The sequence below is a fragment of the Euprymna scolopes genome, chromosome 37 (assembly GCF_053919585.1).
Source record: "Euprymna scolopes isolate OS-2025 chromosome 37, ASM5391958v1, whole genome shotgun sequence".
NCBI classification, from domain to species: domain Eukaryota; kingdom Metazoa; phylum Mollusca; class Cephalopoda; order Sepiida; family Sepiolidae; genus Euprymna; species Euprymna scolopes.
In genome coordinates this window covers 27889314-27913399 of record NC_136518.1, presented here as the reverse complement: position 1 = coordinate 27913399, position 24086 = coordinate 27889314, and the positions used below count along the sequence as shown (strand labels likewise).

The 24086-nt window shown below is 34.0% G+C and overlaps 2 protein-coding genes across 3 annotated transcripts in view; both read left to right on the top strand.

Moving 5' to 3' along the window:
* LOC145261111 (uncharacterized) overlaps positions 1–24086 on the top strand; it is a 550838-nt gene that overhangs the window by 259663 nt on the left and 267089 nt on the right. The window lies entirely within an intron of this gene.
* On the top strand, positions 11667–12207 carry LOC145261113 (uncharacterized). Its single transcript, XM_080119337.1, has 2 exons — positions 11667–11930; positions 11972–12207. The coding sequence occupies exons 1-2, from the start codon at positions 11692–11694 to the stop codon at positions 12105–12107; spliced, it is 375 nt and encodes a 124-aa protein (XP_079975463.1). The 5' UTR covers positions 11667–11691; the 3' UTR covers positions 12108–12207.

Sequence of the window (24086 nt, the reverse complement as noted above, 5' to 3'; positions counted from 1 at the left end):
GAATTTTTTTTTATAAACAGATTTTCAATTAAAAAAAAAATCGATCTGGAATAAAAATAAACAACAAAAACAAATGTCTGTTTACGCCATGTTATCGCTGCTGCTGCTATCACTACTACTACTACTACTACTACTACAGAAGTCTTGATTCAAATTCATAACGATTTTTTCGGATATTATGTTTTTAAATTGCTGCGTACCACTACAGAAAACACTGTCCAATCATCTTTTTAACGAATAAACATAGTAAAAAGATTGTTTTATTTAATAGTGAGTGTCCGAAGAAAATAATTTTCAAAACTTTCAGTACTCATCATTTTGAAATCTTTTTTTTAACACAACAAAAAAACGAGTGGTCAAATGAATTTCGGACACTCAAAATTATTCAAAATGACATCTCTTTGGGCTAATTTCCAAATTTCATTAAAAATTTCTTAACAGAAACACGTACAAATGTTTAGAAATCGGGGGGGGGGGGGGGTCGTTACAAAATCTTACCAAAAATGCTCTTCTATGATGTTCACATTTATATCACTTTATTTGCTTAAAACTCTAAAAATATATAATGTATGTTATTATTTACTAATTCATTTGAAAGTATACTCATTTCTGAACAAAACGGTGGTATTTTGAAGACTTAAAGTGCTTTGGTTTTTCAAATATGACTATTTTAGCAGAACCCCCTTGAAATCTGTGATTATCCAAAGCGTTTCAATGGCCATGTGTATTGCTAATTATTGTAAAACAAAGTAAAAAACTTATATTTTCCAAACTTTTCTGTATTATTAACCAAATAATTTCAATAACAATGCAAGAAACCAAACCGTAGTATAAAACTTTAATTTAACGTGAAAACACTATATTAAAAAAATAAGTAGCTCGCTAACATAAGTGCATACTGTCTTCAAAAGAGTAAATATAATAAGTTGGTTTTCGAGCCGAGGCTGAAAGTGTAGTATGTGTTCTGATGTTGCACGTTCATAAGGCAAACACACACGCACATAAAGAAGCAGAAGTTTATTTATGAACGACTTTCTGAATAGAATGGAATCCTATCCTAATGAAAAGAAACAAAACTTCTTTTGTGTATTTATCATTTATTAATTTTTTTTTTGTTTCAATTATTTCACATGAAAAAAAAAATAAAACCTAAACATCTAAACAGAAAACAAAAAAAAAAAACAAACGGAGGTTTTTCATTTCATTGCAAGATCTACAAAAATAAATTTAAAAAAATGTAACTGTATGATAGTGTTGTGGAGACGCCCACTAATTAACATAGGTGGGTGAGTGAGATATATAAAGGTATTAATCACCAATACTGAGGGAGTTCTGCAATGACCGCCAAATAGGCAAGATGCCTATGTTGCCTCTAGTAAGACATGTAACACGCCACCTGCTGGAATATCTCCAACTGAAGTATATCTGAAGACATGTAAATATGTATATAACTTTTTTGCCTAATATATTATTGTTATACCTTTATTTTCCATGTTCTTGTTAATTATTTGTGCAGACACAACAGTGGCGACGGGAATTCGAAAAAAGACTTACGTGGGATAAAATTCACTATTAAACAACAGTGGCGTCAAGAATTCTAAAAAAGACTTACGCAGGATAAAATCCACCAGTAAACACAACAGTGGCGTCAAGAATTCTAAAAAAGACTTACGCAGGATAAAATCCACTAGTAAACACAACAGTGGTGTCAAGAATTCTAAAAAAGACTTACGCAGGATGAAATCCACTATTAAACACAACAGTGGCCTCGAGAATTCGAAAAATAATTCACGCGGAAAGTTATCACTGTCAAAAAAAAAAAATTAAAAAAAAACAAGCAAAGAAAAAACAAGCGAAAGTAACTACAAAATTGTTGAACAAAGATTTTCTCGGGAATTCACTGTTAGACACAGCAACAGTATTCTAAAAATAATTTACGCGGAAATTTATCACTGTCGAAAAGAACAAAAACAAAAAAAAACAAAAGGAAAACAAACGAAATTAACTACAAAATTGTTGAACGAGATATTTGAACACTGGATACTTGAAAGCAAAATACCAATAACCATTTCAAAGTGACTACGAAAGTCAAAGAAAAAATAAAAAGGTGTTTTCGCTAGTACACTGTGAACTAATTTTATGCAAATTGTCTTGAAGGAGAAAAGTGATATTTTTTTTTTCAGCTGTACCAAGAAAGGATTTTTTTTAAAAAAGAATTCTTGTATGTAATCAAAACTTAACGGATTAAGAGAAAAAAATAAAATACATTTTTTTTTTATCACTCAATAGAAAAAGGGAAAAAAGAAAGGTTCAACGCAAAACATAATATATCAATAGAATTTGGTTGATATTGAAGAAAAAAAAAAGAAAAAAAAGCGAACTTAAAAACGGTTGTTCCTAGTTATTGTAAAAAGTGAATAAGTAAAATAGACTGATTTTTCTAATCTTTGAAAAAAAAAAACAAGATGGAGGAATTTGCTAAAATAATGACACAGTTTATGCAGAATCAGCAGATCCTACAAAAAGAACAGCAAGCGCTACACGCAGAAAGAGAGGAAAGACAAAATGAACGACTCATAAAATGCCAAGAAAGGCAGGAAGAAAGGTTCGTGCAGATGCAACTTGAACAGAAAGAAGTGTTAGAAAGATTAACAGCTAATTCCATACAAGAAAGTAATACAGCCTTCTCCAACACAGCAATTGTTAACAGCATAGATGTGTCCACATACGTACCGGAAAAGGATAAAACTTTTGATGCATACTTCAAGAGGTATGAAGATATTTTCGAAACAGACTGCAAAAACTGGCCAAATGGAAAGAAAGTAAGTTCATTATTTCGAAAGCTTGGTACCAGTGAACATTGCAAATTTGTTGATTTCATATTGTCAAGGAGAACGAATCAGTTAGATTTCGCTGAGACCGTAAAGCTTCTTAAGGAGTTATTCGGACCGAACATGTCTCTTTTCCACAAGAGATGGTCATGTATGAATCTTAAGAAAACTGATGAGCAGGACTACCTGACACACGTGTCAGTAGTAAATAAAAACTGCGACAACTTCAAATTATCGGAACTCACGGTGGACGATTTCAAATGCTTAATCTTTGCACAGGGTCTAGTATCCACAAAAAATTCAGAGATCCGAAGACACGTTCTCTCAAAATTAGAGACAGAACAAGGCCTGACATTGCAGAAATTAGCAGAAGATTGCCAAAGGGCAGTATCACTAAAAAAAGATTCCAGGGATATAGAAGAAGCAGGAGTGGCGTACATTAGGAAGATTAAAAAACCCTTTAGAAACTCAGGACAAAGAAATTTTGAGACTAGTCAAAATTTCAAAAAATACTCAAATTATAAATACTCAAATTATAATAACTACAGAAAACGAAATTACGATAATAGTCAATATAATAACTACAGAAAACGAAATTATGATAATAATCAAAGGAATTATAAAAAGACAGTATCAGATAATAATTGCAGAAGATGTGATGAAAAACATTTGCAAAAGGATTGTCCTTACAAAAATATCAGGTGCTACAATTGTGATAAAGTTGGACATAAGAGTGTTTGCTGCAGAACAAAAAATAGAGTATACCAAATGAGAACAAACGAGAAAGGAAAAAATAATTTACGAAAATATGTATCAGTAAATATTTTCGACAAACAAGTGAAATTTCAGCTTGACTCTGAATCGGATTTGTCGTTAATAAACGTCAACACTTGGAAAAAGCTGGGTAAACTGACTCTTCAAAAGTCAAGTAAAGATGCACGAACAGTAACAAATAAAATTCGAAGGAGAGGTCATCCTGCCCATTAATTTAAATGGCACGATGAAGAAATTGAAAATCTTTGTAATTAAAGAAAGCGAGAACTTATTGGGAATTGATTGGATTGAAAAATTCAATCTTTGGGATAAACCAATGAACGCTTTTTGTAGAAAAATAACCAGTTGCACCCCAACATCAGAAAATATTGAAAACGATCTAAAAAAGAAATTCCCAGAAATATTTACTACTGGACTGGGAAGATGCAATAAATTTAAGGCTTCGTTCGAGCTAAAAAAGGATGCAACACCGGTGTTTAAGAAAAAATGGAAGTACCGTTTGCCGGTTTAGACAAAATAGATAACGAGCTAGATAGAGTAATTGTCGGTATTTTTGAGATGAAGTGTTTTCATTGATTGAGATTGTCTGACTGACTTCCTCATCTTGGTTGTTATCGTCACAACGTTTCGGCCGTTTTGCTCTCCGGCCTTCATCAGGTATTTTATATTGAACTGGGGAACCGTTTGTTCGGAGTCTCGAACCCAACCCTTTATTATTATTACGGAGGTACCGTTTTCGGACTCCAGCTAGGCTCTGGGACATAGTTGCTAATTCTCTGTTTTGAATGTTACTTTTTACTCTTCGTTCAGGATTGAACTCAGCACCTTTGGGTAACTGTAAACTTTGATACAATGTCTAGGACCACTCGGCCATATGTCACTAGGACAATTCTTAGTTGGTTTTTGTTAATGTTAAACCTATGTTGTTATTCAAGGTTTTCTCTCTCTATCAGAGGTGTCCAAATTGCATTCAGCTCTATGCTTGGTTTGTTCAGTAGGTTGTTATGTCCGAGCATGTGAGCTGTTTCTTTAAGTTTTCTCACTTTCCAGTGGGTCTCTCTGTTTATTATTTTTACTTCATCCCATAGGGGGCGATGGTCCCCCTTCTCCATCCAGACATGGTTGGCTATACCCGGAGAATGAAACCCAAAATCCTCCAACAGTCTACCTACCATACATACGAGGCATCTCCGAAAAGATTCAGAGAATATGTGCCCCCTACAACATCAGGACGGTATTCAAGAGCGAGTCAACACTCAGACGACACCTGGTACGAGTGAAGCTTGCATGGAGGAGAACATGACCAAAAACTGCATATACTCCATCCCATGCAGTTGCAGAAAGGTTTACAAGGGTGAAGCATGCCGCCCTCTTAAAGTAAGGGTGGAAGAACACCGAAAAGCGGTAACTAAAGGGGAGACGGAAAAATCGGTGCACTTGGAAAATCAATAGGGACCCCTGACAGATAAAGCATTACAACAATTCCTGTAAATATGCAGGATAACTAAGAACCAAAATACACCGTCAAAATTATCACCAGCAGAATTAATGTTTGCTAGAAAAATAAAATCACCATTTGATAAATTAGTACCAAAGCAAGCAATCGTCCATGAAACTACGCACACATCACATAAAAGGTTTAAACCTGGTGATCGTGTATATTTTAAATGTATGAAAAATAATATTTCATATTGGGAGCTTGGTATGGTAGAGAAACGTATCGGCAACTTGGTCTACATGATAAAAGGTGCAAAAGGGATACACAAAAGACATCAAAATCAATTGAGAAAACGTCAGATAAAAGACAACGAACATGACAAACCTGATGAAAAGGAAGATCCAATTGATATACTATACGAAGCGTTTGATATCGAACCACCACAAACCATGCCCGAACCGAGAAGATCGGGAAGGAAAAGAAAGCTTACAGAACCAATTATAATGAACCCCAAGAGAAAAAGATATTGAAATCTACACGACTTCAAATCTTGGGAGGTGGGAGTGTTGTGGAGACGCCCACTAATCAACATAGGTGGGAGAGTGAGATATATAAAGGTATCAATCACCAGTATCGAGGGAGTTCTGCAAGACGCCTATGTTGCCTCCAGTAAGACATGCAACACGCCACCTGCCGGAATATCTCCAACTGAAGTATATCTGAAGACATGTAAATATGTATATAACTTTTCTGCCTAATATAGTATTGTTATACGTTTACTTTCGTGTTCTTGTTAATTATTTGTGCAGACACAACAGATAGTAATAATAATAAAACAAGTATTCCTTTAGTTGGGAGCAAACGTGCAAACTGTAGGTTCTGAGGCGGGACATCTTTCCACTGTGCCATGAAAACTGAATGGAAATAACATGTTGCTCTTATTTTATACTAGCCCGTGTTTGAAGGTGTAAAAGAAGAAAAAAGTTCTGGTAGGTAAGTAGGCTAGAACCGGAACCCTTGGGGTCAATAGGCTGATAACTTACCACCACGCTACACGGGCAGAGATCTGAGAATGGGTGAAATTAAATGATTAAAAAGTTATGTGACAGGTACATAAATTTAATGAGGTCAAATATTACACCATAGGGGAAATGAAATCCTGCACTTAACTTTTGCTGCAAGGCAGTTTTTTTTGGTTTTGTTGGGGGAAGACCAGCTCCCACTCCCCATAAAAAGGGGAGTGTCCAAATGAATATCAATTGTCTGATATGATGGTTTTCACAACATTGATCAAAGCTGATTTGCTTTAGTTTCACTTTGTTGGGCTTTAAATAAACACGCGACACAACAAAATAGCGCAAATTTTATAAAAGTCAGTCAAAATAAATTTAGACACGCTGTGCATTCGCAAATCGTAGATATTACAATCTAGACGGTATATAAACAGTTCTAAGAAATAGTAACCCCCGAAAAAAGCCTTTGCTGGATATTCAAAAATGTGCACCACTTTTGCTTTTTATATATATAGACTAACCAAGCAATGATGCATTAATGAAATGAGGTCAATCCATATCTGCTATATTGTTGTAATTTCTGTCAGTCTCTCACTCTGTCGATACAATGATTTAATCTCTCTCTCTCTCTTTTTCTCTCTCTCTCTCTCTCTCTCTCTGCCGATACGATAGGGATCGGAAATGTAAATAAACTGAGTCCATGTTTAGAAAAAAAAAGGAGGGAATGTTTAATTAAATGGACAATATGTAAATCTAAATATTCCCAGAAAAAAAATGAAAGAACAAAGCAAACTGTTGGATTGCAATAGTTGGCTATAATGTAAATATATGTATGTATGGGTAATGGCTGACATTAAGGTGCTGTAGTGTTCGTTAAGTAAAGGGAATGTAATCATTCCAATAATCCATGAATATCGCAATGGTAGTATCAGCTAATCACAACGTGAGGATCAAGTATGTCGAGACATTAGTATTTTTAGTTTAGAAGGGAAGTGAAATGCTATGTATAATGAGGAATAGATCAATTATGTAGAAAGGAGTCAAAATTTAAGTCCTTTGTGAGTATAAATACGTGATGTAAGTGGGTGACGGTGGTAGTGCTTTGCCATCTGCCTGTTCAAACTGGATTTTTTTTGGCTGGGTTTACTCCCTTAGATTTTGCCAAAGCATAGCTGGTGAAAATCTGAAAATATTTCCAATTTGTATGAAAATAACAGATCTTCAATCTAGTTATGGTTGTATGAAAACGAAATCCTTAAATAATTCTTCTTAAAAGAGTCGGGCAAAAGAAACATGAATTCCGTAAGAGTGAAAATTAAAAAATATTTCCAATTTAGATGAAAATAACAGAGATCCTCGTTGTAGTTAATATTGTATAAAATATTTAATTATCATTATTAAAATTCATAAAATAAAATTAAACAAGTAACTTGTTGAGGATAAGTAGTGTATTTACAAACAAATATAAGTATACACTTCATATATTTGATAAACATTATATGAGAAAGATATCTGATAAAAATATTTTATAATTAATGGACTACAAAACTTCAGTATAGATTAGAGGTAATATTAGTCAACATCTGGCAGTACAGTTATTTTTAAAGTGTAAGGGAAATTATATCTTTTCAATGGAGAGTAGTGTTCCTTAGACTGAAAAAATATATAGCTGGTTAAAATAAATGTATATATGTATGTATGTTTGTGTGTCTGCTACAAAATTTTGACCGACGGAACAAAAATTCACAAACTTGGTATCATATTAAAGCCCCACCCTCCGGACAACAAATATAAAAAAATTAGCCCAAAAGGACTATCAGAAGTGCATCAACTGATCGATTTTCTGCAGGGGGGGGGGCCAAAAAAGTGATATTTTAATGTTAAACATTATATATTTTTAAATCGATTTATGACTGCCCCAAAAAATACGGGCGCCAACTCTTCGACATAAAGTATACACGGGGCCATTTATTTTGGGTCAACTTGTATTTAAAACTTGCTGAGTCATGTCACGTGATCTTGACGTCAGGAAGCTCTAATGGCAGTCTGAATTTAAAAATTGTTGTTATCAGTAAAAAAAGATTTAACCCTCACACAAGCTAAACTATGAACTTCTACGCTATGACAACGTTACCAAAGTTATTCGCACATTAAAAATAGTTAGATATGATAGTTAAACGAAAAATAACAAGCCAAAAATGTGAAGTAAAAAAAAAAATATGCTTACAAAAAATATTAACGATCAAAGTTTTAAAAAAAAAAAAAAACAGCCAGACGCCATTTTCTTTTTTAGTAACAATCTTTAGAGTAAGGAAGGCGAAGTGAGAGAGAGAGACAGAGAGAGAGAGAAACAGACAGACAGACAGAGAGAAATGTCTAGACAGGAAACGAAATACGTAATTTAATAAACGCTAATGTGAAGTAAAACAAAAACAATAAAATACTGCTACGTCATCTCGTAACGCTCCCGCAATGACCTCATTTAGTGGCTATCTGTCAATCAAACCTATTTCACTCGCTTTATAAGCCTTATTTTAACACTATAATCAATTCCTCTTACTCTTGGCCTACACGGTTAAGTGGTTGGAGTTTGTTTCACCTCCGCGTCAAGGCTCCCGGGTTCAATCCAGCCTCATGACCAAAACTATTTTTTTTTCTTTTACATCTTTAGACACGCGGGCAACGTTTCTTTATTTTTTTTACTTCGCTTATTCTTTAGTTTACCCCCCCCCCCCCCATACACACAGCGTTTTTTTTTTTTTTCCCGATTTTTTTAACATCGTTTCAGGGTTATTACTTATCCCCCCCCCATACACACACCTACAAACATTCGGGCAACGCCGGGTACCCCCCCCGCTAGTACAAAGTAAAATATGAAATCACTGTAACAATTATATTAGACAATATATGGTTATTTGAATATACTTATATTTTTAATATAAATATTTATGTCTTGTAATTATTAGGCGAACGTCCTGTAAATATTAAGATTATATGGAAAATAATTAACAAAGACAACGACATAGTTATTTTAAAAAGTAATGAGTTAGTTTTGTATAAAAAAAACAACAACAAATGCACCCATTGCAGAGATAATCACAGTTAAGATAATATAGACAATAACCATTAGTCATTTTAGAATAAGAATTATTATCCAATACATTTTTAGTATAGATTAAAACCATATCAAAACATTTAATCAATACATAAAATAAGATTTGAATAGCTCTTCCTTTAAATCCAAACTGGCTGCAAAAAAACAAAAACCAAAAAAAAAAAATAAGCTATGTTAATTACTCTACAAATTTTTTTTTGGCTTCATGTCTTTTCTTTCTAAGCTAAAGAATTTCCATTTTCTGATGAGTCTATCCTACAAACATTTATTTATTGTTTCTACGTAATGAAACAGTTGTTGTAAAGATCTGAAAATTTTGACATGTTAAATGAACTAAATGGGAAGATGAATAAAGTCTTGGAATTTGAAATGTAGCTGAATTGTGATCCATATATATATATATATATATATATATATATATATATATATATATATTGAGAGAGAGAGAGAAATAAAAGGAACAAACCGTATTATGTGTTCATCAACGTTTCGTCTTTATTTGGAGACTTCCTCTGGATGAAAATAAAGAAGAAATGTTGATGAACACATAATACGGTTTGTTCCTTTTTATTTCTCTATTTTGTCGGAATACTATTTCCATTATTTTCATCATATATATATATATAATTTTAAGGGGATTAGAACAACAGTCTAAAGAGCAGAGTATATTTTAATGTATTAGTAAATTCATTAATACAATTAAAATAAAATAAAATAAAACAGTGCTCGTTGTAATGTAAATATATAATAAGCTCGATAGGCATATATATCCTAGAGCTATTTTAATATTGAGTAAGATGATTGATAATTTATAAAATCAAAAATCTGTTTCTTCCTTGTTAAACAGATTTTAATTATAAATTCTCAATCATCTTTATATATATATATATATATATATATATGAGAAAAAGTTAAGTCCAACTGTGTGATCCCTTAAAAAAGGGATTATGAATATATTCATATATGTATTAACAAAGTGTCAAAAAATAGCTATTTTTGGAATATTTTGAAATAATATAATGTTTAAATTTGTCCAAATAGTTATGAAACAATCGTAACACATAAGGAAATACACCATGTTTTCATTTCATACTTTCTTATTTTGATTTTGCAAAAATTATATATATATATGTGAAAAGGAAGTGGAAGACCTGAGGCTCGACGTTTCGCCTGAATTATGTGGGCTTTTTCAAGAGGTGTGGTCAAAAGCCCGCATAATTCGGGCGAAACGTCGAGCCTACGATCTTCCACTTCCTTTTCACATCATAACGTTGGATTGTATCCATTTTAAAATTCATATATATAGCGACGACGTGGTAGCGGCGTCGCGTAGGTAAATATCAACAACACCAGCCGAGGATCAGCGGTCAGAGTTAGAATATTGACCGAATAAAAGAATAAACCCAGCAAAGGAAGAAATCATGGAGCAGTGAAACTTTTACTATAAATCAAGTGCTTCGATGAGCTTCGGAAACAATACTTGGAGCAATTAACACGCATGCGCGTAATGAAACATAAATAATCCGAAGGACAAAAATATGAAAATTAATTTGCGCGCGCGTAATCAAACATAAACAATTTACAGGAAAGAAATATATTAAAAAAAAAAAAAGATACAAAAGAAAAGTCACATTTCAAAGGATATTAAGTGAGTTTTTTCAATCAAAACTTTCATTTCTCCAACATCTCTCTCTCACCCTAGAACCTGTATCTAATTGAGCAGACGATTTCTTGTTTTATGTGAACATTGACTGTTAATATATTTTTCTCTCGGTAGAATTTGAATCATTTCATTTAGTTAAGCATATTTAATTTTCTTGAATTGAATTGAATTTTATTTTATTTTTTATATAAATAAAAGTCTGTTAATTTTTCGACGATATTTGTCCTCGTTATTTCCTATGTGATTTCGTTGTCTAGTACATTTCATTTTATTGTTGTCTTCGGGACGGTTGTCCCATTTCCATAACAACGCATTATGAAGGAACCTGGGAAACTTTTTTTTTTTTTATATATTTCGTTACGTCACCCATCTCTACCGTCCCCAGTAGGACTGGGATACGTCGTAATAAATTGGGGGCTCATGCCGAAATATACCCTCCCTGAAGACACCCTGGATAGTCGGACACATTTGAGGTAGCGAGAACTAGTTAGCTCAACATGTCGGGAATACAAGAATTCCTAGCTTCCCCTACTTTTGAAGAATTATGCAAATTTAGAAAAGACAGCATCTTAGCAATAGGTAGACATTATGAACTAGACGTTAGGCCAGGTATGAGAAGAGCATTCTTAGTTAGGATTGTAACAGAACATCTCGTCGACAATTTCTTAGTCGACGAAGCAGTTTTAAGAACTCTGTCAGAACGTATGCCCGAACCCCACCAAGAAAAACGGGAGGAGTTCGATATCCCCAAACATGCCCGCCTTGTACCGACGTTCCACGAATCGAATATGGATAGGTACTTCCAACATTTTGAAAAAATTGCTCTGAGTGCAAAATGACCTCTAGAATATTGGCCCATGCTCTTACAAACCGCATTAAGAGGAAGAGCACAAGAGGTATATGCTTCTCTCTCGATTGAGGATTGTTCAAATTATGATGTTATAAAATCCGCCATCCTCAAATTGTATGAATTGGTACCCGAGGCATATCGACAGAAGTTCAGGTCATACCGAAAAGAGAACGGACAAACCTACATGGAATTCTTTCGGCAGAAAGAAACACAGTTTAATAGGTGGATTTCTGCTAAAGATGCACAGTCCAATTATTAAAAATAATATTCGTTCGGAACGGATCCAGGAACACAGAGAAAGGTCTCTCCACACCACTGATCCTGATGGAAGAATTTAAACGTTGTGTCCCTGACGACCTAAAAGTGTTTTTGAATGAACGCCAGATTGCTACAGCCTATGAAATGGTGATTCTAGCCGACTAGTATACTCTTACACACAAGACGGGTAGAAATAGAATTGATCCATTCGAAGGTGAAATTGACACAAACCTTCGGAGAATGTCTGTCACGGACTCTAGTTGGAATACAGGTCCAGAAAGTACTGTATATCGACCTCCCAGCCTAAGAAATAGATCCCCGAAAGCAAATCGAGCACCTACCTACCAACAGATCGACAGGTGGAAACCCATAATGTGTCACTACTGTAAGAATGTAGGACACATCATGATGGACTGCCCGGTAAAGAAAGATACCGAACGTAAAAAGGGGATAGATTATAAACCTTAAGGCTTTATTACCTTGTGCAAGATCTCTACAAGAGACAATGAGGACAGTATTAGAAAAGGATACCAACCATTTATATCAGAGGGTCTGGTACATATGGTAGATAATCACCAGGATCGACGACCAGTAAAAATCCTGAGAGATACGGGGCAACCCAATCTCTAATTTTAAAAAGTGAGATGCTGGATGGACCGAAAACAGCCACCGGTGAATCTGTCACCATTCAGGGAATTAATGGAAATTTGCTTGATGTCCCACTCCACTGAATCTGCCTCAATTCGACCACAGTAAGCGGTCCGGTCGAAGTAGGAGTTGTGGAAAATTTACCAATGAAAGGCATTTCAATATTGTTAGGGAATGATTTGGCCGGTGAAAAGGTTATATCAAAACCGAGAATAGTAACTGAGGTAGATGCTAATAAAATCGAAAGAGATAAAGAAGAGGAAGGAAGGTTAATCCATATACGAAGTAACGAGAAAATTGACTTACCCCAACCATTGTTAAAAGCTGAATTAGAACTAGATACCCCACCGACAAATTTAAAAGAAGGCAATAAGCATAATGAAATCCTGCAAAGAACCTTAATTTAAATACAGCACCAAAGTTTAGAAATGCGACATTACACACCAAGAAGTGTTACCGAAATAAACATGTTCAAGTAATATGCAACAAAACAGTCAGGAACTCCATTTCTAATAAACTGAGAACCCGCAGACAGCATCGTTTAAAAGATTTGATCATAGTTAAGAATTTTTGTTATAACAAAAGAGGTTCAGTTAGTAAATTTCGATGTCAGATTACGTTATGTGAAGTTGGATGACATAGATATCCGAAATGACCGACCTGTATAGAAAAATTCTTCTTCGAGAACTTTTATTTATTAAAATGTATAATAAATTATTTTATTGATTTTTAGCCGAAACGAGATATATTTTCACTGTATCATTTTTCGCGCCAAAAGGATTCAATTCACGTCTGCTCAATCACATTTTGTAAACAAAACAGAAGAAAAAAAGGGGAGGAGGAGGCCTGCGAACAGGTGTAGAAGGGAGAGACAGGGATACTGTGAACGAAGAGTGGAAAAGGAAAGAGAAAAGAAAGATAGAGAGAAATAAACCGTATATATAGAGAGAAACTGTGTAGAGAAAGAGAGAGGGAGATCGTATAGAGAGAGAGAGGGCCTGAAAACAGTTGTCAACAGGCAGTGGAGCCTCGCGCTTCAAAGCGATAAGACATAAGTCAGCGAAGGTTGAGTTGGCGAAGCCGTGGTAGCGGCGTTGCGGAGGTAAATATCAACAACACCAGCTGAGGATCAGCGGTCAGAGTTAGAATATTGACCGAATAAAAGAATAAACCCAGCAAAGGAAGGAATCATGGAGCAGTGAAACTTTTACTATAAATCAAGTACTTCGATGAGCTTTCGAAACAATACTTGGAGCAATTAACACGCACGCGCGTAATGAAACATAAATAATCCGAAGGACAAAAATATGAAAATTAACTTGCGCGCGCGTAATCAAATATAAATAATTTACAGGAAAGAAATATATATAAAAAAAAAGATACAAAAGAAAAGTCACATTTCAAAGGATATTGTGAGTTTTTTCAATCAAAACTTTCATTCCTCCAACATCTCTCTCTCACCCTAGAACCTGTATCTAATTGAGCAGACGATTTCTTGTTTTATGTGAACATTGACTGTTAATATATTTTTCTCTCGGTAGAATTTGAATCATTTCATTTAGTTAAGCATATTTAATTTTCTTTTCTTGAATTTTATTTTATTTTTTATATAAATAAAAGTCTGTTAATTTTTCGACGATATTTATCCTCGTTATTTCCTATGTGATTTCGTTGTCTAGTACATTTCATTTTATTGTTGTCTTCGGGACGGTTGTCCCATTCCCATAAAAAAAAAGTTTCCCAGGTTCCTTCATAATGCATTGGCATTATGAAGGAACCTGAGAAACTTTTTTTTTTTTTTTAATATATTTTGTTACGTCACCCATCTCTACCGTCCCCAGTAGGACTGGGATACGTCGTAACAAATATATATATATATATTTGTTACGACGTATCCCAGTCCTACTAAGTGAAAGTGCCTCTCTTTCTGTCTGTGTACATTTCCCTACATAATAACTCTGTGAGTCTACAGACTCGAAATTTGATATACAGGTTAGTGAGATTTGGGAAAATCTTTGTCATCAGTTTTTGGCCAGAAATTTGACTGTTAAGAGGTCAAAGTTTAACAATTTGACCTTTGGGAACTCTACCAAACTCCTCTGCCAATTTGGGTCGAAACACTTGAAATTTTAGATGTAGGTCTCTTGGACATGGATCTAACATAATAACTTGATTTGAGCCCAATACAATAAATGTTAAGGGGTCATAATAGGGGTGAAAGTTTTAAAAAATTTGACCTCTGCGGTCTCTACCAAATTACTCAGATAATTTCTGGTCTAAACATTTAAAATTTTACATAAAGGATATTCAGAGATAGGGCAAGCTTTTTAATCAGTTTGGGTAAAAAATTTGAGCTACCAATATGTATGTATGTATGTATGTATGTATGTTTGCATGTCTGCCTAAAACTTTTGACAGAGGCGATGGATTTTCACAAGATCAGTATCGTTTTGAAGCTCAACCCTTCAGATGACAAATACCGAAAAATTAGCTAAAAACATTGATTTCTTCACCCTCAACTGGGCACTTTTCTACAGGGAGGGGTCGCTTTTTTCGCTGATATTTTCGAAAGTCATCCTCTCTTTTCGATTGTCTAGCCTTAATTTAAACCTACATCACTTCTGGTTTGGCGATGGTCATAACAGCAAAGACGTCACGTTTTTTCACATTCTTTTCCTCCTTTGCAGTACGGGTACGAGCCTGCCTTCCTATTACCACTTTTTTTTTTTTTTTTTTGCTCAACACCTGGGCAATGCCTGGCACCCATGGTAGTATTGTAATAAAGTCGTATTCCTGTGTTTATTCACAATTGGATTAATATATGCAAAAGGTACATTGTTTCACAAATTAATTTTAACTCTGAAAACGGATTTCATGCACTTCTATTCCATCAGTCTTATATTAATTCCAAGGAAATCTGTTACACAGGTAAACTTATTTACATATTACATAGAAGAAAATTTATTTTAATAATTATCTCCATATTATTTAGAGCTTATAGTAGGAGAATTGTTTTATTTAGGAATATTATATATCGTTGATTTGTTTAATTCATTTTAGATTTATTTTTCACTAACAGGGGTACCCGGCGTTGCTCGGGTGTTTAGAGGTGAGTGTGTTGGGAGGGAGGGGGGTAAATCAAAACAAAAGAATAAGCGAAGTGATAACTAGTGGTGGGACGATTAATCGGAATCGTTAATCGTAAGAACCGTATATTTTTTTTGGGGGGGGAATCGGAATCACATCGGTAAAAAATACCTTAGATTTATGATTGCTTTCATTACGATTCTCAGATATTTTTAAGTTGAACTGTTTGTTTGAAGCGAGATTAATGCTCTCAAAAATTTATGATAAAAACGTCATAGAACTTTTCATAACATATTTAATATGATGATGTACAAGAATTTTATTAACTATTTTAAAGATAATCTTTATTTATGAATTTCGAAATTTCTTTCAATATTTTTCTTTCTTTAATTCTTTGAATTAAAAATTGTTTTGTTTTTATCACTTTTAGCTTAACTTGCTTTTATATTTCAACATTTCGTTTTTAGTAATAGATGCTTCTCTACATTAAAAACCGATTTTGAGGCTAACTCTGCCCTCGTGGGGAGGCAAGTAAATAGGAAGTAATATGGCAGCTGAAAAACGTTTTTCGACCACCATAAAAACATCACAATAAATTTAAACCCAGAGGAATTTATGCCATGTGCACTTGTTGCTCTAAGTTAACTAGTCACTACTTATGTTTCGAACTTAAAAAGAAAAAAAAAAGCGCTTTAAAATAGTAAAAACACTAAAGCTGTTTTCGTTTTAGAAGGGAGGTTTCAGGCGCCCCTACTATCCCAAAGAACCAGCAATGTAAACACTTTGCAATATTTTTCAATAATTATTCAAAAAAAAAAATTCTTTATAATCAATTTTTATTTAAAATTAAGAAATTATTTTCTAAAATATTTTATTTATATATGTTTACATTTTGTTTTTAAGTAAAATTAAGAAATTAATTTTAAAAATATTGTTTATATCCCTCGTCATTCAAAAGGTTTACTTTTTGGTAGCTCACTGGTTGTTAACCTAAATTTTCCGAATGTCAGAGCGGCTTCTCTCCGGGACCTACTTTAAGCTCACCGATTTTTGTTTTATGATTTTATCTGTTTTTTTTTTTTCTTTTTTGCCGGAGTTTAGCATTTAATCTTTCTGTGCAGAGGCTGTCTGAATTCTCTTGAAGATGTGTTTATTAAAAGATCTGATTAATTGTAAAGACATGAATATAATTTATGCAAAACAAATAACAGGACAAATCTTTATAGACTAAGCCAGCATTTACTAAAAGTCATTTTTTCTGTGCGGATACTGGTACTACCAGATAAGGCTGTCTGAAGATATTGGCTTCCTGAGACAAATGCACCTAATATTGATGCTTTTTGTTTTTCTACTTCCTTTAGAAAAACCAGAAACAAAAACAACCCCCTTCCCTCTCGCCATTTCCTCTTTCTTTTTCTACATCCCCCACTATCTAACTGGTTTCCTAACTTAAAATGTACCAGACATTAATACTGTAACTCTTTTCCCTCTCCCATTGCAAAACTCATTCATGTTCTGCACAGCAGAGAACAAAAACAACAAAATTCACTATAAAATGACCAAACACTACAAATTAGCGATTGAAAATACAAAGTGCATAAAGAATAAAACCTTTCTACAAAATGACTGGATGCAACACTTAAAAAGCTTGAAACATTAAAATTTTAAAGGCCCTGTCGGTGAGGCCCCAGAATATACCGACTGCCTTCCTGCAAAGAGTAAAAGTTCCTCAATAGCGCCACCTATTGGCTGTAGGTGGCCACCTGTAATGTTTTAGAATGAGATTCTGGTGGCTGATCACGTCACGACCTAGATCCAAGTGGCTGTGAGTTTCCAACACTCCACTTTGGCTCTTACTTCAGCTAGACAGGCAGTCGAAGAGACTCAACCCAATCAATCGGCTAGTTATGACAAGCCCTAATCATAGTAAACCCTCACAAAAAAAGAAAAATACAAATACATCACACACAAACACATATATAAAAAAAACAAAAAAAAACACATAATGATATTGGAAAGCGATGGCAAGGGCCAATCAGATAGTGAAACCAAATGCTACTGACAACAAACCCCTTTATGATACCTTGTTGGGACCAAGGAAATAAGGAAATCATCATGAAACTACACTCACTGTTTGAGTTTATCATCATTATATCCCTGGGATTCTTGGGTGAATGGATTTTCCTCCAACCATCTCCCAATATAGGGCTCCAAGGATGATGAAAGAAAATAATACTTCATATGGCTTCCAAAAAAAAAAAAAAAAGAAAAAAAAAAAAACACACATCCAGATTCAAACACAGAAAATGATGAAGATGAAAATACAATCTTTCCCAATCTGTATATAACCTTAGAATCACAAGACAATACAAAAATAATGAAAAAATTATGAACAAAAATCTAATAAAAAAATGGAACCTTACTTGTCCAAGTATCTGCTAAAAATAATGGTGAAAAAGTTTTAACATGGACAAAGTTCCAGGATATAGATATCAAAACCTATCCTCACAAAACCCTCCACACCTCAAAAGGAGCCATCAAATATCCAGAATTAAACAACTGCTGCTGAGAAGAAATAAAAACAAACCTAAAAAACCAAAAACTTATAGATACCAAAAGAATTACAATAAAAAGAAATGAACAAACAATAAACACAAACGCATGCATATTAACCTTCAATACTCCCACCCCACCAACTGAAATCTAACTTGGATATATTAACATTAAACTAGAAACATATATATATATCTAAGTAAATTCTTGGTACAGCAAAATGGAAGGAGAAATTTCAGAGGAAACATAATTTAATTTAAATACAAAAAAAACAAAGAAACGGGCAGGTGAAATTATTAAAATTTTTAAAATTTCCTTAAGGCCTTATCGTCTGACCCTCTAAGAGGAAACGTCAGAATGATAAATTAAAAACTAAGAAACAAATGAGGAAAGAAGGGAATTTGGTTTCAGTTGGAAGACCAGTAAGAAAAAAAAAAAAAAAATCTCACTGTTCAGGTGGTTTTAAATCAATGAATATCTCCAACTGATGTTTCAAAATCTTTTGTCTACACAGGCTAGGTCAAGAGTTATTAATGACTAACGCCTCAATGATATTGAGATGATAGTTCGACCTCGCACTGTATAAAACAGAAAACCACCCATCGGAATATTGATCAGAACACCTATTTATACTCATCAGGTGATTACCAATGGCGGACTCATGAGCTTGGGAGTGCCCGGATGTTCTCGAAACCTGGTGTAGTCGAATATCCCGAGGGATATGTTGGGATATTCTCATTTCTAATCTTTGGGATGTTTGGCTTCCTTTGACATTAATAGTCTTTTTACTGATATACCTTTGGATGAAACCATTGGTATTTGTGCTGACTATCTATACCGTGGCCCCTCAAAATCTCCACAATTTCCTGAACGAATTTTCGTTGAACTGATGGAACTTGCTACTAAATCAGTCTCCTTTAGTTTCAACAACATTATGTACCGGCAAATTGACGGGATATCTATGGGTAGCCCTCTTGGTCCTTCGCTAGCCAACATTTTCGTTGGATTTTTGGAAAACGAATTATTTTCCAAAATTACTAAGCCAACATTCTATACACGCTACGTTGATGACACTTTTGCATGCTTTCCCTCACGGAGTGAAGCTGAACAGTTTCTTCGTCTTCTTTGCAACTTGCATCCATCGTTACAATTTACTATGGAGGTCGAGGACTGTGGCTCTCTCCCATTCCTCGATGTTCGTGTTTCTAAAGTTGGTTCTACGTTTGAGACCTCTGTATATAGAAAACCTACATTTACAGGGCTCTATCTTAATTGGTTTTCCTTTGCCCCTCAGTCTAGAAAAATAAACCTCATTAGCGCTCTTACACATCGTGCACTTATGATTTGTTCACCAAACCGTCTTGATACAGAACTTGGTGAAATCACAAATATTTTTCTTAGCAATGGATATCCCATAAATATAATAAAAACTACTATTGAACGTAAAATTGCTACATTTAATAGTGTTAAACGTATTGGTCCATCACGTTGTCCCATTTATTTAAAATTACCATGGTTAGGTCCTGTTGGCCTTCATATTGTTAAAAGGATTTCTTCTGCTACTCAACGTTGTTTTCCAGTTACTATGCTTAGAGTAGTTTACACAACTCGAACCTTTTTCTCTTCTTTTCGTAAAGATGTTTTGCCAACCATTCAAAAGAATTCTGTTGTTTATAAATTTGTTTGTCAGTGTGGAGCTGACTACGTTGGCAAAACATCCCAAAGATTAGAAATGAGAATATCCCAACATATCCCTCGGGATATTCGACTACACCAGGTTTCGAGAACATCCGGGCACTCCCAAGCTCATGAGTCCGCCATTGGTAATCACCTGATGAGTATAAATAGGTGTTCTGATCAATATTCCGATGGGTGGTTTTCTGTTTTATACAGTGCGAGGTCGAACTATCATCTCAATATCATTGAGGCGTTAGTCATTAATAACTCTTGACCTAGCCTGTGTAGACAAAAGATTTTGAAACATCAGTTGGAGATATTCATTGATTTAAAACCACCTGAACAGTGAGATTTTTTTTTTTTTTTTTTCTCACTGGTCTTCCAACTGAAACCAAATTCCCTTCTTTCCTCATTCGTTTCTTAGTTTTTAATTTAGCATTCTGACGTTTCCTCTTAGAGGGTCAGACAATAAGGCCTTAAGGAAATTTTAATAATTTCACCTGCCCGTTTTTTTTTTTTTTTGTATTTAAATTAAATTATGTTTCCTCTGAAATATATATATCTATATATATAAAAATGTAACTGTTGGTTCGTTCGGAATTAATTGTCTAAAAAACCACTGGACGGATGGCTTCCACGTTTTGGTATAATATGTTTACTATATCCATGTGTGTTTTTATATATTTCTTTTTAATTATAACATTATACTTAATTTTTCTATGATAAATAGGTGGATTTCTTTGTACCGAGAGACCATTTTTTTTATTTAGGGACAATTATTTATTACCGCTTCCTGTCACGTGACCAGTGTTACAATTTAGCGGTTTTCCTGCTAGATCTGGAGATTTCGTTTACAATCTAGCGGGAAATTCTAGAAAATCTGGAGGTATTTGGCACCCACACACCCGCATTAGATTATTAAAAAATAAAGAAAAGCGCTTGAAAATACTTTAAAACATAAAATAAACTCATTCATTAAAGTAAAAAAAAGTAGCATGTATTACCTTTGGTAACAATTATTTATTGATTATTTGTTTTGTTTTTCACCTTTTTTTCGACTAACCATTTTTAAATCTCCCTATAAAATCGATTTTTCCAAGTACATTTTAGGTGGGGGGGGGGCATTCCAACCTCCGAAGTTTAGTTTAAAATACGATCTAAAAGTGTAAAAAGCAAGAAACAACAGCAAAAAAAACAAACAAAAAACAAATATATAACAAATAAATGTTATTAAAGGCAAGATAAGTTACTTTTCTGCCAAACTGGATGGTACAAAGCCAAATAAATCTACAAATGAACTGACAGGCAACTGCCACTACAACTACCCTACATAGAACGATCACAATCTACTCCATCTATCGACCTCTAAACGACCCTATAGATGAAACAGAACTAGAAAAACTTATCAATCAACTCCTTCGTTCCTTCTTCTTATTAGACAGCTTTAACATATATAATGTGTATATTTTTAATGGTTATTTCTTTCAAGAAAATGAGGAAATAAATTTCTCGCTAAAAAAGAACACTCTCGGAACATTATTTCAGATAATCAGTTATCTTTGTCTGCAGATATTTCAACTAATCTACATGAGAGGACTTTTATTTTAAAATGGACAACATTACAAAATGTAAACTTAAAATGAAAACAAAGGAACTGAACACTTTTCGACTTTGCTGAAAATATTACCACCTTCTAAAAAAACCCTACATTGGTCGAAATTTCATATCATAGCAGTAAGTAGTAAAAAAAAAAGCCTTCTCAACCAATCTTTCTTTTTATCTTTCGTAATTGTTACCACACAAAGGACTTACTTTGTAGCTGAGAGCAAAATTTTAGCAGCAGACAGTTTGTGAACTTTTTTGGCTCTAATTTTCTTTTTCTTTTTTTCCTAATAATTTTTTTTTTCTCTTATTTTTTTTTGTTGCTTTTCTTTATCTTTGTATTGGTAACGTTTTTATATGGTGAAGTGACCTGTATTGGAAGTGATGATAATTTTGACAAGCTCTAAGATATCCAGAGAGTTTGCTAGGCAAAATGATGATACATTGTCTAAGTTAGTTCTACGTCTGCTGATATTTGTGAATGCAAGCCTCAAGGAAGGAGGTAAACTAGTTTATAATTATTTTAAGGGATTTAATTCTAGGGAATTCATATAAAATGGACTCAATGGGTTTTCCTTAATCTGGAACAATTTGATTACCTCAAGTTTACTTTATTGCTCATCTTCTTCAGCATCGAGGTTTATATATCTTGTCAACCATAGCAGTGAAGTAACAGTTCTATTTTCTTCCTTGGTTTGGAGTGTTTTGTATCCTTGATTTTATTTGATGGCTTATTCCTTTTAACATCAAAATTTCTGTATCTTACCGACCACAGATCAAAGTTACATCTCTGCTCTTTCTCCAATCAGGAGTAACCCTGTTTGTTTCAAGTTCATTAATGTAATTATTAACTTAACCATTGGGAATCATTAACATTGCCAGTTCATTTTAAACTTATCGTTGGGCCATCCATTGGGTTATTATTCCTGCATGAACAATATCTGAGCACATGGTGATATATTGCCATCACATGGATTCTCACTGTACTGAGACGTGCCTTAATATATATGTCTAGTTTGGTGGCAGTAAATGGAATGATTTCAAGAAACTTTTCCCCCTCATGCCCATGTTTTCCCACTAAAAATGTTACTTTTCCACTTTTTTAAAATCAACCAATCAACAGGCTTCTTTTTGTTTGCTGCAGTAGTATTTGTTGCTAGGGGACTTGAGAATTTTTTTACTTTTGGTGAGAGAGGAGAAGAGAGTGTTCTCATTACTTAATGTAGCATAGTTGTCTCCCATTGACTAAAATTAAATTCATTATATCAACCAGAATCAACCATCTAAGAACTTCTTCAACACTTCTCTGCCAGAACATGTCTCACATTGGTGCATTGTGCATTCTTTGTTGAAAGAATCACAAACATGTTTTGAAATCAAATCCTTGTTAGCAATGTCTAAATCAATGGCGTGTACAAGAAGTTTCACTCTTAAAAATTGTCCAAATAATCAAAATCATATGAATTATCAATCCTCATCTCAAAAGCTCAGAAACTCTTATTTGGACTATATGAAAATTGAAACACAATTCGATAGTAATTGTCTGTATTTTTGAGATGAGGTGTTTTCATTGATTGAGATTGTTGGACTGACTTCCTCATCTTGGTTGTTATCATCACAACGTTTCGACCGTTTTTGCCCTCCGGCCTTCATCAGGTGTTTTGTATCGAACTGGGGAACCGTTTGTTTGTCCTAGTGACATATGGCCGAGTGGTCCTAGACGTTGTATCAAAGTTTACAGTTACCCAAAGGTGCTGAGTTCAATCTTGAACGAAGGCAGTGAAAAGTAACATTCAAAACAGAGAATCAGCAACTATGTCCCAGAGCCTAGCTGGAGTCCGAACACAGTACTCCCGTAATAATAATAAAGGGTTGGGTTCGAGACTCTTAACAAATGGTTCCCCAGTTCGATACAAAACACCTGATGAAGGCCGGAGGGTAAAACGGCCAAAACGTTGTGATGATAACAACCAAGACAATTCGATAGAACAAACATTTCATTCACTGGACTTTTACACCTGGATTTTTCTGTGTGAAACAATTTAAAACCATATTTTTCCTTATGATCATTTCGATATGTGTAGACAAACAATATATGCATCAAGTTGAAAAAATATAAATCACTGTCAAGCTAACTTGAAGTAACCTGAAAAAATAAACTATTAATGACACAAGAAAAAAAATTATATATATCCAAATTTTATCAAAGCAAGCCCAAATAAATGAGTTATCACAAGATAAAAGGAATTTCACTGTATTTACCTGTTTTCACACACTAAACTTTAGGCTAGTTTGTGATGTCTATACATTTTCTTGGCTGTTTTTGAAGCATAAGTTACGTTTATTCTATGAAAATATAATTATCCTCAAGTTATTTTTTTTTTGTGCTCCCCACAACTCACTGCTTAACTGTTGTATGCTGTAGATTTTTCTTTCATTTTCTGCTTCCATGTCATCGTTTCTTGTACAATAATGGTTGCAGAGAAGGCATGCACAGGTTCACAAATATAAAAATAAAATAAAACACAACTTCAAAAGAAAACACAAACTCCGATGTTTTCTGTACATTTTTGTTGG